Source organism: Mercurialis annua, linkage group LG4 (assembly GCF_937616625.2).
Source record: "Mercurialis annua linkage group LG4, ddMerAnnu1.2, whole genome shotgun sequence".
Classification (NCBI taxonomy): Eukaryota; Viridiplantae; Streptophyta; class Magnoliopsida; order Malpighiales; family Euphorbiaceae; genus Mercurialis; species Mercurialis annua.
In genome coordinates, this window is record NC_065573.1 from 15,334,678 (window position 1) to 15,354,067 (window position 19,390).

The 19,390-nt window shown below is 33.7% G+C and overlaps 1 protein-coding gene across 1 annotated transcript; it reads left to right on the forward strand.

Annotated features, from left to right (window-relative positions):
• Window positions 1–864: 864 nt before the first annotated feature.
• Window positions 865–2,153, forward strand: LOC126678337 (uncharacterized). The gene is made up of 4 exons (XM_050373240.1): window positions 865–1,436; window positions 1,587–1,674; window positions 1,790–1,801; window positions 1,893–2,153. The coding sequence occupies exons 1-4, from the start codon at window positions 865–867 to the stop codon at window positions 2,151–2,153; spliced, it is 933 nt and encodes a 310-aa protein (XP_050229197.1).
• Window positions 2,154–19,390: the final 17,237 nt, after the last annotated feature.

Here is a 19,390-nt window from a genome sequence, read left to right on the forward strand (position 1 = left end):
ATGTGGATTTTGAAGTTGTTGGAATGATGATTCAACAAGATATAATCTATATCAAACTACTGGAATCAATATCTAATGAGCTAAAGCTGGATCTACAAGAGCAAAAAATTGATATCAAATATCAAGTTAAGATTCAGTATCCACCATTGAAAATTGTTGATGATTCAAGCTTCAAATTTTACATGGCAATCAAGAAAAATGAGAAAGACTTCACCATGTACCCTCTTTGCATTGTTGTTCATAGAGATACACTGCTGATACAAGCTCAACAACAAAGTTCAAAAAGTATTTCCACAGGTACATCATATTCAAATTACATTAACAATCATCCTGTTATAGAAATGGATACAGATACATCTCCGATACAAATATCACACAGTTGTGATACCTATACAAACATCAGAAAGTATGCTACTCTTCTTGCAAAGGACTGTATTGAAAGCAGCAACATGAAGGATGAAGAAATGGTAACAGAGGAGAATGATGTACAAACAGTTACTCATCCAGTACAAGAAATTGAGTTAAACGTTGGTCAATCATTCAAAAACAAGACAGTTTTACAAACATGCATGAGATTTCATGCAATCCGCCATCACTATCAGCAAAAAACTGTAAAATCATGTCAAAGGCAGCTTCTATTGAGATGTATCAATGACACATGCAATTGGTATCTGAAAGCTTCAAGCAGCGGAAAAACAAAATTGTTCATCATTAGGAATCTGAACATGAAACACACATGCCCTGTCGAAACAAGATTTAACAGTCAAAAGCAAGCTTCATCATCACACATTGCTGATTCCATCAAGCATTAATTTACGAGGCAAGCCATCAGAATCTTACAAGTTCTTACCAACTTTTCTATATATGCAAGCAACGACAAATCCAGGAACATTAATTGATATCGAAGTAAGAGACGATGACTCCTTTTTGTATGTATTTACTGCTTTAAATGCCTCGATTAAAGGTTGGCAGCACTACAGCCCCGTTATGATTATTGACGGAACGTTCTTGAAAGCGGCATATGGTGGCACCCTTCTAGTTGCAACAGCCCAAGATGCCGCAGGAAAGCTTTTTCCTTTAGCTTTTGCTATTGTTGATTTTGAAAATGACAAGTCATGGGAGTATTTTTTCACACAAATAAGAAATGCATTTGGTTTGCGAGAAGGTATGTGCATTGTATCAGATAGGCATCTGAGCATTGATAAAGTTGCAGAAAAGATTTATCCAGAAGCTACACATTGTTTGTGCATGTTTCACCTTCTCAATAACATCAAAGTAAATTTCAAGAGAAATGCCAAAAAGGTTAAAGTTCCATTTTTTGCAGCCGCAAAAGCATATACAGAGAATGATTTCAATTATCACATGAAGGAGCTAGATGAACTAGATGAACGAATCAGGCCGTATCTTGAAGGTATCGGTAATAAAAGATGGTCTAGGTTCTACTCTAAGAACAACAGATTTAAGACAATGACTTCTAACCCAGCTGAGTCATTAAATGCCGCACTAATTCATGCAAGAGAACTGCTGGTCGCAACATTCCTTATGCACTTACATGACCTCTAACAAGAGTACTCCTATAAACATAGGAACATAGCCCACAATACAATTACAAGGATGATGAAAAAACATGAAGATGTGCTCGCACAAAGTTATGTAAATTCACTCAAGTTACAGGTATGAGAATCTAACTTTTTTCAAAAATTATTCATGAGTATTAATTAGGTATAACATTTGTATATGCTATGTATATAAACCTGTTATCTTTTATGTCTATTATGTGTTTGTACAGCTGTGTATTTCTGTGTTTCTGATCATTTAAAAACAAAAACACAAACAGTATAGTCTATGTATCTTTTATGACTGTGATATGTATCTTTGAAACTTTTTCACAGGTAAAACCATCTTCAAATGAATTGTTCACAGTGATGCATAACGGGAAAAAATACACGGTAGACTTGAAGAAGAGAACTTGCACTTGCAAAAGATTTGATATAGATGAAATTCCATGCCAACATGCAGTGGTGATTCTCAATGAAATGAACCGGGAACCCTATGATTTTTGTTCAAGGTACTACATGAAAGAAGCTATGCTATCAACATATAGTGAGATGATGTTTCCGATAGAAAAACAAGATGAATGGATTATACCATAAGAAGTCAAAGACATGATCGTACTTCCCCCACAACATAAGACGAAGAGCGGAAGACCCAAAAAGCAAAGGTTTGCATCTCCTTGGGAAAATCTGAAAAATGCAAAATGTAATAGGTGTGGAAAAAAGGGTCACAATCGAAAAACATGTAGAAACGCGCCTAAAAAACTCTAAATGTTGATTGTAATCAAAAACCTTGTTTTTAATATTCATTAGTTTTTATTCTGTTCATATCTATTTTTTATCTGTTTTCAATACTTTATTTTGCATAGATACATATAAATTTGTATATTGTATATTTTCTGTATGTGTTATGTATCTGTCATATAAAACTGTTGTATCAAGTGTCAATTTTGATACATATATAAAACCTGATATGTATCTTATTATCAGATGTATAAAGATACATCTCCTATACATAAAAAATGCAAATGACAAAAATCTTTTTTATAAAAAACAATGGAGATACATAAAATATACATAAAACACATATATCACAGATACTACATAAAACCTGTAAAATAATTAAATTAACAGACATATTTAAATAAAAAAGACAATACCATAACAACTCAAAAGAAATTCAAAGTATTTACATCAACAACCTATTAACTAAAAAAAAGTGCATAAAATGTATCATAAACAACTGAGTTTAATCTTAACATAAAAATTGCATAAAATTCTTTCCTACAATAACTTCAATCAGCTCTATCAGCCCTGCACTTTTCCCCGATTGCCTCTATACACAGTCTTGCCCTTTCCTCTTCCTTTTTTCTTCTTCAGTTCACAATCCTCTGATGAGCTTATCACATTAAACTTGTTCTTCCACATACCATAACTATACAAAGAAAAACCTAAGCGGTTTCGCTGGGAATTCACATCGAATTCATTCGCAAGTTCATTCTCCTTCCCATAGGCAATGCGCTCAGCAAAAGTAAACACAAAAATTCCACAGTCACTACATTTAAACAAAAGAAGAAAAAACATAAGTCATCTTCGAATAAAATAAACATAAAAAAATACAAATTGATACTTACTTGTACTTTTGACACGGAAGATTGTCTTCAAATACCAATTCAATTGGATCCGTAAGAGGTTGACCAGTATAGAATGGTGAGTGCATATCACAAAATGGATTGAGTGTGAAGACATCAGTCATGATAAGAAAAAAGAGGAGGATGGTAGCATATCTAACAGCAACATTCTTGGCAAACGCTGTGCTTAATGCTGTACGCAATGAGTTATAGACGGTCAGCCTCCTAAATGTCAAGTTCAGCACTAGAAGCACCCAATGATCGTTTTCAGCTACATGATACGGAATCAAAATACACTCGCAATCTTTCCAAGCTGTATTTGCACGCATATGATGGCCTTTCATATATTGAGCGATCAAATGATCAACAGACAGCTTCTCATTATCGAAATCACCTCCCCCAAACACAGCTGCAAATGATTAAAAAGTTTGGTCGAACAAAACGTCTGTTGTTGTAAACTTCACAGCTAAACTCTTGTCATACTTCCCTTTCTTCCTTAAGTAATAAAACAGCACATCCATATGCTTCAATAAAAAATACAAGTGTGTATCAGATGTGTATATTGTATGTAAAAGAACTGAATCATTACTTAAACTACTTAACCAATTATAAAAACATACCAAATCTTTCAAACACATATTTCCAAACTGAATTGAGTAAAACCAATCTTTCGCTGTAATTTTATCAACGCCAAAATCAAAAGGCGGATCGATTTTGTTCACTAGTTGATTATAAAACCTTCCCTTACATAGAAATATAAAATAAGATTATATAAGAGAAAATTACAAGAATGAGCTAAAATAAAGAATACATACAAAATTTTAAAATAATACTTACTCATTCTCTCTATAGTTCTTCAGCTTTCCAAATTTAATCCAGTCTTGGTAATCTTTCAGTTCATCAGACATAAAAATCTGACCAATGTTGTTATCAAAAGGAAACAGCCTACTAACCACCAATACATCTCCATCATCCTTGATTTCAGAATCTCCAGAACTAAATTGGCCAAGAAATGGAGATAGCAACAGATGACTTGGCTTCACAATCCTCTTTGAATCTTCTGGTGTAATGACATCAGTCACACCATGAGTAGAAGAACCAGCATTACCCTTCTCAAAGACAAACTACATTAGACATATTGAAAAATAAACTTAATACAAACAAACCAAGATACATAAAATAGACATAACAAATACATACCTTAGTTGACTTAGGGAGAACATCACTCGCAGGAGCAACACTAACAGCAGCTCCACCATCATCATCTTTATCATCCTTATCGTCACGATCTTTCTTATCCTCCTTGTCACCATCCTTTTCTTCCTTTTCACCTTCCTCATTCTCCTCAGTGTCTTGCATATCACCCATTGATAAGTCCCTTACAATGCCATCACTCTGTTTTAAATGTTGCAAAAAATCAGAAGTTTGAGATACATAAATGATACATAAAACATACAGAAAATCAGAATGATACATTACCTCAATTTCAGTCAACGCAGGTCCAGAATTATCATTATTAGCATCATCGTCATTATTGGCAGCATTATCTTGAACCTTAACGCAATTTAAAATTTAAAATAAAACATTAAAAACTCAATTCATTCACAAAAAGCTATTAAAAAGTTCAAATACCTTAGAAAAATTCAGGTCAGGAACAGAAGCATCATGAACAAATACATCAGCAGTCACAGCAGCATTCTCAACATCCTTACCAAATCAAAAGGAAAATGATTTTATTACAATATATATATACATAAAAGATACATAAAATTTACATCATATACTAGTATATCACCTGCATCTCAGCAAATAGATCATCGAAAAAATGCTTCTTAGCAGCAGCTGTAGTTCTATTAAAATCAACTTCTTCGCCAACTTTGACATAGCCATCTTTGACATTAACATTCGCAACATCATTTAGATCGACATCACTAGCAAACTAAAAGAAGGAAAAAAAATCTGAGTTTCAAAAGTATAGCAAAACAATACAAAAATAAAAGTAAATAAATAAATAACGTACCGAAAACTGTTGCTCTATGCCTAAACGTTTTCCAATCAATTGAATTGCATCAATCACACAATTCAGTTGCTTTTGAATGCATGAAAAAGTTTTTTCTTGGCTGGAAGCAATCAAATCCAATCGATTCTTCAATATATCATAACTCTTTTTTTGCTTTGATGATTCGCCCTTCTTCAGTTTAATGAAATCGCCAAGAATTTGCTCATCATCACTTGAATCTTCAACATCTTCGACAAGTTTTTTCTTCCCAGATTGGAAAAAACCAGTTAGCACCAGAGTAGATTGCTCTTCAAGCGTAGCAGTAATATTCTTCAACTGCAACTACAGACAGACAAAAAAACAAATTTAGTACACATTCATTTAATATACATAAAAGATACATAAATAAAATACATCATATACAACTCTGTAAGTAAACCTGTTCCCGTGATTGGCTATAAAAAGTTTCATTTAAGTACTTCTTCTTTAGTTTCATTTCGACATTGTACCACTTCAACATTCGCGGCACAGAAGGAGCAGCTTCATCTAACAGGCATAGTTTGTTCGTCGCATATGGACAAACTTCATAAAACCACAGTTGTAATGCCAACGAAAAACCATTAAGCCTGTAAAATTGAAGAATCTTCTTTGAAGCAGCTCGGTTCTTCATATCGCAAATAGTAGCACGAAACACCAATATGCCCCAAGGAAACGAATTGTAATCACCACGATCCACCATATCCAATAAAAACCGGCTGACATTTTGGTATGTTGCTTCGTTAGAACACAAAAAACACTCATACATGTATATCACAGCCAACTTCACAGCATCTTTATCAGTCTTAAATGCCTTGCTCAATATTAAAAAACTCAAACCATCTCTAGTAACCTCACAGTTAGGAAAATACGTTTGGATCAGAGTATTTTCAGAAGTTGAAAATGAAAGGGTGTTACACTTGCCCACACACTTTAAGCCGCTAACGACAACAAACTCCTCGATACTAAACCTTAACTTATAACCAGAAATCTTTACCCAAAGCTCGGAAGTATTTGGGTGCTTCATCTCACGCATCAAATGGAATGAAGCAATTGTGGCTGATTGAGAATTGGTTTTAATTCCAGAAAATGACCAAGAAAAGTCTCACCAAGAAGTTCCAATTGTCGGGCAGATAGACTTTTCTTGATATCCTCAGTAACTTTAAACTTTGTACCCATAGTCACCCGACAACTGTAATGCTGCTCATCAAGAAGCCAATAATCCCAATTCTACAAGTTTAAAAACGTAACCAACATTATTATAACAGTACATCAATAATACATTACCAATACAAAGGAAATACATAAAATTAAAATATTAAAAAATCAAAACACAATATCACAACATTACAAAATACATAAAAGATACATAAAACATGCAACTCTGTTATATATATCTACATTTAAAAAACATAAAACACATTTAAACCCTACAAAACAGTATAACATAAAACAGATCTGAGTATCAGATACATAAAAAATACACAAATGAGATATATAGCATATATAAAAACAAAAATTACAGATCTGGATATGAAATATATAAACAATACATACAAAAAATAATATAAAAATAAACAATACATAAAACATATAGAATATAGAATATAGAATATCTAAAAAATAAAAATAAAGATAGATCAATGCTTACAAAAAAAAAGTAAAGTAAAATTACCTTCACAATCCGAGTAGGCTCCACAATAATAACTCCCTTCTCCTCCTTCCCAGCATCAAACTCCAATTTTCTTTTTTTCGAAGGACCAGTCCCTATAGCCGTACCCTTCTTCTTAGAATCCACCTTTTCTGCTTTGACACCACCATCACCAGTTGCACCGGTTTTCTTCACAATTTTGCGTTTCATTACCCTAGGTATTTTAGTTTTTTCCTTATCAGAGGTTGGGGTTGATCTAGTAGAGACAACCATTATACTATATATAATGGTATATAAATGTGATTTTTTAAAAGAAAAAACAGTTACAGAGAAATAAATGGAGCGAACAAATGGGGTTTAGTGGGTAGATAAAGAAGCTCTCTCAAGGAACGTGGAAGTTGAAAGAAATTTGAAATAGAAATGCTCAGCAATGGCGGTTACTCAGAAAAAAGAAACACGAAAGAAAAGATAATAAACCGCATGACTTAAAAAAAAGAGAATCAGAGAGGACAGGTGTAAGGCGGGGATCGAGTATGTACAACATGTAATATTTTACCGTTAAGTGACATTAATTGTAAAGGAAAAATTAGCAGAGCTGAAGATTTGGACAGACTTAGCAAAATTGTAATAAAGGCCCGCTTTCAGCCCAATCTTGTAATTTTCTCTATACCATATGTAGCCTCATTTCTATGAACATTACCCATGTCCATGACCAAGTGCTATCAATTGAACCCATTTTATCTCATAAATATCAAGTGATGCTTCGTTATGAATGTTGCCATGATAATTGCTACATTCAAACTGGAGCAATTTTCATTCGCAAACCCTCAAATTTTGTCTTTTTTCTATTGAAGTGTTTTTATTTCAATGTATAACTATAATCTCCAACTTTAAAACGATATTTGATCCATAAATAAAATAGCATGAAATAAAATAATTATTTTTATTTAAAAAAATGTATAATTTCACAAAATTATAAAATTGTAAATATTTGTTTACATTTCAATAATGATAAATAGTGTTTGTCTGTTTTTAACGATATTATAAAATATATAAATTTATTATATTGTGATAATATTAAATAAAAACTAAATTTTTTAAAAAATTATAATTTTTAGTGTGTTTCACGAATTTTCAATTTTAAAAATTTTAATACACCAGCTTTTAATTTTTTGCAATTTCAAACTTTTCAAATCAATTCTGAATTTTTAAAATTTGTGTTAAAATTGGAAAACACGCTAAATTTCATGATTTTTAAAGTCTTGAATGATTTTTTCAAATAATATGTAAAGTACATCACTTTTTATTTTAAATTAAAAAAATAGTTAGGCTTAATATATTTTTTAACCCCTCAACCTTACCCTTTTATTCCCTATGACCTCTGAACTATTTTAGTGTTCCATTGGACTTCTTAACTATTTTTTTATTCTATTTAACCCCATGTCAGCAAAGCCATGTCAATAATTTTATCCACGTCATCGCGCGTGGTGTGCACATTCCGAATGAGGGGTTAAATAGAAAAAAAATGTTAAGAGGTCCAAAAGAACACGAAATTAGTTTAGAGATCGCAGAGAATAAAATGGTATGGTTTAGGGGTCAAATGATGTATTAAGCCATAACCAATTCCACTCATAGGAAATTGGTAAAAAAATCAAACGGATGAAAAACATAGTTTTATAAAACCATGTATGTATATTTCATAAAATCAGAGTTACAACTGAACCTCGTTCGATATAAAAATTAAATATAGTCTGACATCTATTGACTACTGCAGCGCTACGAAGTAAAGCGTACTTCAGTACGTACTTCAAAACATCATAAACTTCCAGAGCAAGAATGAAAGTCCAACACTTGAAAATATTGTTCACCTGAAAAGAAATACTGTTGGGGGGTCATACGACACTGAGTGAGTTCATATAATACTGCAGAAAATTAATAAAAAACAAAATATATTTGTATGCATCCAAATACGGATCCGGATGAAACCCTAAGTTCGTTATGTTTCTTAATTTAGTTATTATCTTATATTTATTTGAGCAAAGCTTAGTTATTGAGTGTTCCGAGATAGTTTTACCGAGTTAACTGGAGAGATACAGGTCCCGAGATAATTCCACCGAGTTAACATCGTATCTCAATTAATGCAGTCCCGAGATAGTTCCACCAAGTTCAACTCGCATCAGGCAAATTAAAGGATATTATTATATGGCTTCATAAATTATTTATTATTGGACGTATATTAGATTTATTATGACTGGTGTACACACAGTTCTATTATTACTCAATAGATAGCTTGTTTCATTGGATCTATATAAGAATTTAAAATATTTAAATGCAATAAAATAATTTAAATAAAGCATTTTATAAAATACTGTAAGTATTAGAAATCGACAGTATTAATATAAACTCACCACTTGCTATCCCTAGTTTCCAAACCAAATAACGCTACATCGCGCTCCTCGAATTACGGGTCCCGTTGGTAGTTGCCTCGTCGGGTTTACGCGAATACAATAATTAAACATAATTAAAATGGATTCTAATCCCAAGGTATTTTAGATATAGAATACTTAGCGAATATTGCCTCAGAATAAATTTATAACCTTTTAAAAATATAATTCCGTTTAATAAATAACATTAGTCCAAATGTTATTTATTAGCTATCCAATTTAGCTAAATTAAATTAATTATCGAGTTAAATCGATAATTAATTTAATAGATTACTTTTCCATAATTTATAATTAATCTTAACTCAAAACGTCAATTAATTATAACCGAATAATTAACGAGCTAACATTTTGTTAGCTAAAACTAGCTTTTCCAAAACTAGTTAACTAATCAACTTCGTGCTATTAAAATATTTCCGTAAAACAACACGTACACTAAACAAACTTGACACTCATATAGTCCACGACATACTCTACAACTTTTGTTTAGAACTCGAACTCAAAATCAATCCTGAAGGTATCAGAAACTATCCTGAAAGTTGCTTCCCCAGACTTGTTTATTGACAGCAGAACAGCCCTAAGGACGGCTGTTTGCAGTCAATTTTGCAGCTGTCTAGAACACCTCAATTTGGTTTAATGAAGAGAAAAGGAAAAGAGGAAGTCCAGAACAGGGACTCCTAGAACACCTAAATGTGGTTTAATGGATAGTTCTAGTAGCAGCGATGATGTCTATGAAAGTATTCTTTTATCCAATTTTGTAGGATCATTTAAATTAAAATTGTGATGATTGATTGTTGTTGTGGTTGTTTAATGTGGTTGACTCTTGAATTTTTAAGCATGTACATTTGTAGGACCGCTTATGATTAACTATATGCATTATAAATTTTTTGTTTGTAATAAATGGACTGGTTGATTGATATGGGACTAGTTATTTGGTTGTGCATGCTTTTTCTAATACAAAATATGCTATGTATGCTTTGATAATTGTTAAAGTTTATTTTAATATGCTTGGTTTTTGTGTTGTAGTTGCTTGTTTAGGGAATTAAGTATTTTTGCTGTGTTGATTGTTGTATTTAATTTTATGGTTTGTTTTAGTGCGTTGGCTTGTATAATAAATGATTGTTGGTTGGTTGGTTGGTTGGTTCAATGCTTGTTACCTATTCTGTTTTGGAGTTTCTCTAGGAGGTTCAAAAAATATTCCACTATAAGCTTACATATTGGTGGGAAACTATTGGTGGGGAACTTGAGGAGTGGAGGTATCATCATGGGGAAGTCAAGAGTAGGGTATTCAACCTTGATGAGATTAGAATGGCTTAAATTTATAAATGGGTTGCAAAATTATTACGTAAGGCTCTTGTGGATTACCATTGGAAAGAGACATGAGTAGAATATCGTGAATGGATAACCATGAATTACAATTTATGAAAATGACTAGGGCCGGAGCAAAGGCAGGGACTGTTGAGGTGTATGTTAGGAAAAATACCGCTAGGGATGTTAGAAAATTAAACCCCGAGCATAGTCCTAATCCTACTCCTCCATGCACTGTTATTTTAGAAGAAATAAAGGATCCAAACGACTGGCAGTTTAAGTTATCCATTTGTTGGGCTTAGAGTTGAATATTAAGGCTGAAGGTCAGGGGTTAGTGAGAAGGCAGGGACCAAGGATGAGAAGACCAAAAAAGCAAGGGCAAGGATGACTGGGGAAGAAAGGCAGGGGTCAAGGATCACAGAGGCAAAAAATCAGGGGCAATGGATGAGAAGGCCAGAAAGGAAGAGGCTGTTGATGATTAAGTGGAACAAAAATGAGGGCTTTTGCAGACTAAATGGGAACCTAAATCATTTATGGAGACATTTGTTAGTCAGAAAGAGGCACAGACTGAGGGGTTGGAAGAGGGGCTGGAGAGGCATAGTGAGGGGCTTGAAGAGGGGTAGACTGAAGGGCAAACTGATGGGGAGAATGAGGGGCACACTAAGACCAATGAGAGGGTGACTGTTGGTGATGAACAATGGCAGCAAGGGGGGCTTGAAGTGGGGAAGAATGTGAATATGGAGGGGCTGCATGAGAATGAGGGGCATAATGTGGAGGGTGAGTATGAGAGGATGAATGTGGAAGGGCAGTTTGATGTGGAGGGGCAGAATGTGGAGGGTGAGTATGAGAGGGTGAATATGGAGGGGCAGTTTGATGTGGAGGGGCTGAATTAGGTCCAAGATGAAGATGATCTTAATGTAGATGATTACATTGTGGATCTTGATTATGATGTATGGGATGATGAAGAAGATATGATGACAGGGCTAAGGTCAACAGAGCAAATATGGACAGGCATCATTTCCACACTCTAGGGAAGAAGTTGATGTTGAATCAACACAGAAAGCTGGTGGGAGACCAAAGGGGACTAAAGGGGTAGAATTTGGTCCAAGTGGTGTAGGAAAGACCATACACAAGATGTTTCAGAAGCTGACTCAGACTATATTGCCTCTGATGACAATAACACAACATTAAATTCTGATGATGATAGCGGGAAACAGTTTGTGATGTTTGATGAGCAGGCTGAGAAAGACAATCCATCCTTCAAAATTGGAATGCTATTTACTGATAGGGACCAGTTCAAAAAGGCATGCAGGCAATGGGATATAAAACACATGTATCAATTGCATTTCCTTGTGAATGAGAAGACTTGGGTTAGGGGAGAGTGCTATGAAGGCTGTGGGTTTGGATATTTGCTTCCAAGAAAGTGATGTCAGATCCACATGACCAAACAATCCAAGTGAAGTCCTTCAACTTGGATCACACTTGTGCGAAGAAGAGAACCAACTTTCACATGACAAGTGCTTATCTGGCAGACAGTTTTTCAAGGAGTTCAGGATCAATCCAAACTACACCCTTAAACAGTTTATTGTAAAGATTTAAAAGGAGCTGAAACACACAATCAGCACCTAGAAGGCAAGAAGAGCAAGGAGGATGGCCTTGAATAAGTTGGAGGGGAATGAAGATGGACAGTATGCCAAACTGTATGACTACAGAAGGGATGTCCTTAGAACCAATCTAGGGAGCACAGTAGAGTGTAAAGAGCCTCGATGGAAATTTTAGGGCATGTAAATTTGCTTCGATGAAGTGAAGAAGGCCTTCAAAAATGGCCTTAAGAAGATTGTATGCCTTGATGGTTGTTGCTGGTTGAATAGGAAGCATGGGGGTCAATTGTTATCTGCAACTGGTATTGACCCTAATGATTGCATGTACCCCCTTGCAATGCTTGAGTGAAGGTGGAGAACACACCAACTCTTGGACTTGGTATCTGTAGCTGCTTAAATTAGATTTGAACTTGGGGAACAACTCAGTTTTCATGTCTGATAAACAAAAGGTAATGATTCATTTCCTATTTGCCTTATTTCTTATTTATGGTTGTTTGTGGTCTAACTGCTAAGGGTCCATGGTTGATTATATGTTACACTTTAGGGTCCTATTTGAATATTCTTTATAGTTTAGGATCCATAATTGACTGTTCTTTATACTTTAAGGTCCACAGTGGATTAATATTTATAGATTAGGGTCCACGGTTGATTAAATATTATACTTTAGGGTCCATAGTGGATTAATTTTTGATTTTTGAACTACAAGGCCTTGTCCATGCCATGACTGAGTTATTTCCCCATTCTGAGCACAATTTTTTTTGGAGGCATTTGTGGTCAAATTTTAGGTCCACCTTTCACCATCAACACTTGAAGCCTCTCATATGGAACATTGGGATAGCTTCCTACAAATCCAAATTAGATGTGGCAATGAAGGCTTTAGGAGAGAAGCATGCAGAGGCATCCATATGGATTGGTGAAAGACCCAGAGAGCATTGGTCTAGGGCCCATTTTGGTACATTTGTAAAGTGCGACATTCTCCTCAACAATTTGGCTAATGGAGCGAATGAATGACAAGAAAAATTTTGGGAGAAAAATTAAGACTAATTGATTCCCGAAGATTAGAAAAACAATTGACAAGATTATCGATGAGGGATGGAGGTACGCCCCAACCCTTACTTGCAGCCCACAAATTCAAGTGAATAGTCCCGCGGGGCAGTTTGTGGTGACTTTGGATGAAAGAACTTGCAGTTGTAGACGATGGGAGCTAACTCGGATTCCATGCGTGCATTCTTATCCGTGTATTTATGAAAACAATGAAAGCCTAGAGAATTATGTGGATGAGTGTTATAGCAAATCTACATACGAGCGAGTTTATAGCTTTGTTATCAACCCGATGAATGGGGCTGATATGTGGAAAATAGACCAAAGCCCCTTCCACATCATACTCCTGCTCTCACTGGTGCAAAAGAAGAAAAGAGGGAGAAAGCCAACGGCTGTGAAAGGAGGCTGAAGAGCTTAAGAATTAGTCTGCCGAGAAACTAAGGCAAGCACATGTAAAGAGGGCCAAATTATCACGGAAAGGGCATCAACAAATTAAGTGCAGCAAATGTGGACAATATGGCCACAATAAAAGGAAGCATTTAAAGGAGAATGGACAAGTTTTAGGTGGAGTTGAAGAGCAAGCAGCTGTGAATGAAGGTGAAGGGCAGAATCCCCATGTAAGTTAGATTTTAAAAACATTCAAATCTGGATTTAATGTCTAAATTTTTTGCTTAACTTTGTATGTGTTTTTTGTTTGTAGGCTACTAGTCAAGTGTCTGGTGTGTCGCCTTCACGACTTGGAACGTTCCCATGCAATAAAAACAGACTCGGTAAGTCTTTTTTTTATGTATAATGTTTCAATGTGTTTAATGTTCAATTGACTGATTTTTTTGGCAGTCTAATGTTGTTGACCATGTAGAACCCCCTGTTCAAAAAAAGCACTTTGACAGCCAAAGGAGTGCAGTTGATGATGCTGCTCCACCATAGCCACCTGCTCCTCAAGCTGACAAAGGAAAGCGCAAGAAAAGGCTTGGTAAAGATGTGTATTCTCGATACAAGGACAATTTGAGAAAACGACATAGGCATATCTAAGTGTTTACATTAGTATTTTTGTGTTTTTGTATATGTGCAATAACATTTTGATACACTCCGTATTGTTTAATTCTTTTGGTGTGTAGGTTGTGTTTTAGTAGTGTGCAAGATATATAATAATATATTTAAGGGTGCGTTCTGGTAGTCTGCATATGTTGATTTGGTTGTATTTATTTTGTGAATGATATTAAACATATGTTGGTCTGGTTGTATTTATTTTATGAATGATGTTGAACATATGTTGGTTTGATTGCAGATGTGTATTTGCTGTTGTTATTTGTTGTTGTTGGTTTGATAGCAGGGTGTGTGAAATGAGTAATAGAATGGCACCATGTTCACTTACTGTCAAAAATGTGATCCACTACAACCACCCACTTTTACTTCTGCTTATCAACTGTGGACCTTCATTTATATATAGAAATCAACCATGGACCCTCATTTTTTCCGATATAATCATTCATGACCCCTAAAGATAATGTCCAGAATCACATATGACACTTTATTTATTAACTACAATCAATTGAGGTGCAATGACTACTAAATGTCTACTTCATTCAATACCACCACTGTTTTCTCTGTCCAACCTGCTACTGCATTCAATTTTTGACTTATAATTGCATTAATTTTTTGCTTTTGCCTTACATTTGCATTAATTGTTTTCCTTACATTGCATAAAATTTATTTCTGACATTAACAAAACCAGTTAATAAAATCAGTTAACTAATTAGTTTTTAAATAAGAAAAATGAAAAGAAAGTTGGAGAAGAAGATGCCACAATTCATTAATTAATAGGACAGTACATAATTTTACATCATAAAAAAAACACTAAAATTACAATGAAAGCAACAAGAACACATTGTAAAGAACAATGAGTTGGTTTCTTTGATAGTACAATATTTTTCTCAAAACTGTTTCCTCTTTCCGTCTATAGGCAATCAATCATTTTTAATAGTCCGTTGATAATGGTTTTTGACCTGCGCTTAATTGGTAGATCCGCCCCCTTAACAAAGGAACACGCATTTCCTTCACTGTATCTTGAACACCCAAAAAATCTCCTTCCAGGATTTGTAGTGATACACGCAGTGTTCATAACAATCTGCAAACCGCAGTAACAAGTTGGGTTATTCAGTTCCATCATTTGAAAGATCGGAAAAAATAAAATACAACAAAGAACAGAAAAAATGAAGAAACGAAGAGAAACAGAAAAAATAAGAGGAAAAAAAATAAGAAAAAAACAGATGAAGAAAGAAGAAGAAGAAAGACAAGGAAGACAAAGACAGATACAAGAAAAGTGAAGAGTAAAAGAATAAGAAGAAAGGAAAAGAAGAAAGAAAGAATAAAGTGAAAAAAAATTAGGATAAGGTTAAAAAAAACTCGGTAATTTTATTTTTTAACTGACACAAGCTATCACATGTCTGATATACGTGCAGGAAAGTGGGTAGCTGTTTTTTCTGTCAGAACGATTAAATTTGGAGTTCTTTTTTAACAAGTACCTATGTTGTAGCAAAATATTCTGAAGAATACTACTTATACTTTAAAATTTGAAAAATACAGAATCCACTATTTTTTTCGCAAAATTATACTTTGTTAATTATAAAAATACAATAATCATTATATAAGGAATGTAGTTAGATGAAAGTTAAGACTCTCCTACAAATAAGATCTTTCCAAATAAATTAAAAAAAATTTCAATTAAAATATTTTCAAATGAAATCAATTAATATCTTTCCAAAATAAAATCAATTAAAGATCTTTTTAAATAACATCAATTAATTTTTTTCCAAAATCAAATTTAAATAAAATCAAAAGGTAATATTTGGGAAGCGTTTATCTTGATATATAATTGAAGCTGATTAGATTCAATATTCGAAAAAAATGCGGTTTTGTTAACCAACGGCATACTAACAAATTACTAACAGTAGACTTAAAACAATTTTTGTTTAAAATGCACAATTCAGGTTTACTAAAAATTATTAATGATATACTAAATATTACTTAGCTATAGGTCTGTCAACAGTTTACTAACGGTACACTAATAATAAATTTATTAATTTTTTTAAAGTACAGTTTGTTTTGAATATACAATTCAAGTTTACCAGCGGTTTACCACCGATTAATTAACCATATATTCAAAATAAAAATTATTACAAATTCACCAATGGTTAACCCAACGTTTACTAACAGTGTACTAAAAAAAATTATTGGTTTACCATGAGTGAACCATTGGTTAACCAACAAGAAAACCATTACAAAAAATAATCAAATTCATCTACTAGTTTAATAAATTCATCACAGCAGGTCCGCCACCTTCGGCTACGACAATCAGTTCTCCATCTCCGGTTGTTGTTCCTTTAAGACTCATGCCAGACTGGAAACCCACGACAACAACTCCGGCGAACAACTCCTTCAAGATTACAATTAGATGTTTCCTCTTTAAAAAAAACCCCAATAGTAGGTTATCGTCTTCAAGTAGTAGGTCGTTCTCTTGCGGCTTCTAGTTCTCCGATTGCCTTCTCGTTCTCCAATTGCGATTTATGAAGATTAAGAGGACGGTGGTTAATTCACAGATCTGATTTTCAATTCCGATTTGTTTTTCAAGACGGCAGCAGGTCTTCCATCTCTTTTTAAGTATAGTTTGTTTAAAATACACAATTCAAGTTTATCAACGGTTAACCCAATGTCTACTAATAGTTTACTAAAAACCAAAGTTATTGGTGTACAATTAGTACACAATCGGTTAACTATCAACAAAAATAAAATTCAACAACAGTTTACTAACGATTTTATTAATGATATATTCAAAATAAATTTCATTACAAATTAACCAACGATTTACTCAATGTTAACCATTAGTTACCCAACACCCAAAACATTACATACATTAAGAGATTCTCATAATTTCTTCAAACACCAAGAGTGCATGATGTGCAACACCAAAAAAACGAACCACCACCATATTACCACCATCGTTCACAAAAGAAAAACAAGAAATGACTGCGACACCAAAAAATTTATTACAATTTAACCAACGGTTTACCCAATTTTAACCATTGGTTAACCAACACATAAAACAATACACACATTAACGTTTTATTCTCATAAGCATTTCTTCATCTTGATTCAGTAAAATGAGACTTCAAATTGCACTCGTTCTCATGTGGTAGTTCCATACTTTGTTCTACCATTTAAAACATGCTCACTTATTTTGTAGGATGATGAAGGTTGTGATCCTTAACATATTTATTAACTATGTCAATCGTAATGAGATTTTTTTTCGTTGGTATCTACATCAATGGATCCAAGAAACTCAATTAGTGGTCGTGATCCCCACCCGACAAACTCAAACTTCTTAGGTCTACCTTTCCTTTTCATGCCACCAGGAATATAAACCTCCCTTGTTTGTTCTTCCACCCAAAAGAATGAGTCACTCTTCCCCATTTCAACAAAATAACCAAACCTCTGCCCTCGGTTGTACCCCTGTTTAAACTTCTAGTAGTAATAGAACACAAAATTTTGTCTTTCGATGTTCTGAAATCAACCATATGTCCTGCAAAAGATTTATATATTCATTTTTTTCAAAATCATCGTAACAGATTCTAACATCTGCCAGCCTTTCCAAGCATGAAAATTGACTATACGAAAAACGATATCAATTTCAAATAAATACTTGCATTTTCATTATGAATTTCAATTAAATTGTAGCATCTTCAGACTTTCAACAACATAATTTTATCTAAATTGAATAATTCAAAAATTCAGCACTATAACTAACATGGTAAAAAATAAAAATCAACAAATACCAGCAAAATCACAAACAACAACCGATAGAACCAATGTCATTCAGTAACTGAAAATAAAAATTACAATTATTATTTGCCCTTTCTCTGTAGTTAAAGAGATGAAAAAAAGGCGAGAGAAAACATATGTACCGGAGAAAGGAATTAAGGGCATGTACACAGGCGCCAGTCACCGACCAGGTGTGCAAATGTATCAATGTCATTTTAACACGAAGTTTAATTGTACCAGCATCATTTTAATACAAACTTGAATTATACCGGTGAATAATTTTCAGCTTCACTCGAGTGTAACTGTGGAGACTTCAAATGGATGATGATGATGGTTTTGATGAGCGGCGGATTGTTTGGACGATGAACATAACTCGTAACCTCTCAGATTTTGGAACCGTATTTTTCTCATTTTGAAAGTATAAAAATTGAAATTAGAAAAGTTAAAAATTGAATAATAGGAGATGAAATGACAAATATCAGGTTTCAAACCTAGGGCCCAAAAAATAATTGTTGGAACTGAAATATGTCACAGTCCAGGACTTGGTAAAGAGAAACTTGATGGACTTATCTGGAAATTCCAACCCAATAGAACTCATATTTATCATTAGTTTATTTTTATTTAATTTTTAAATAAAAAAATGAATACCGTTAGTATTAGGACTCTTGATTAGGGATTTGTTCTCTATAAATAGCTAGGTTTTATTGTATTATTTTTATCAACACATCATTAATCAAAACCAAAATTCAGGCATTTTATTCCTAATCTCCGGATTGAATCTTAACATAAGAGTAGAATTGACATTAATCTTGCTTGGATCTCAGGATTCCCAAATTAATATTGTTACTTAAATCGAACGGCGGTAACTTCATTCATAATTTGGGTAACGTCATTTAGATTCGTGTTACGTCATTTGAATCTAGGACATGTCATTCAAATCCTGTTTACCTCATCTAGAATCACCCTAATTAAAGCATCAGTGCCTAAGATTATCTATTTATAAATTTAAAGGTTCGAGCGTAGGTAAAAACCTCGCAAACATCTTTTGGCCACTCCACTAGGAACTTGCTCATAACTGAATATTGCATAATTTGGATTAAGAAGGCTATATGGATACCTCTTTATATGTTATATCTCTCTTAGATTTATAGTTGCATATACTTTCTGGACAGGGTTTCTTTTGAATTCTTGTAAATTAATCTTTAAGCTGCTATTTCATGACTGCTATCTATGTTCGACAAGAAAAATGTTTCATGGTATGATAACATTTGTACATATAATCAAATCTCTTTTTTTGCTCTCTTGTGATTG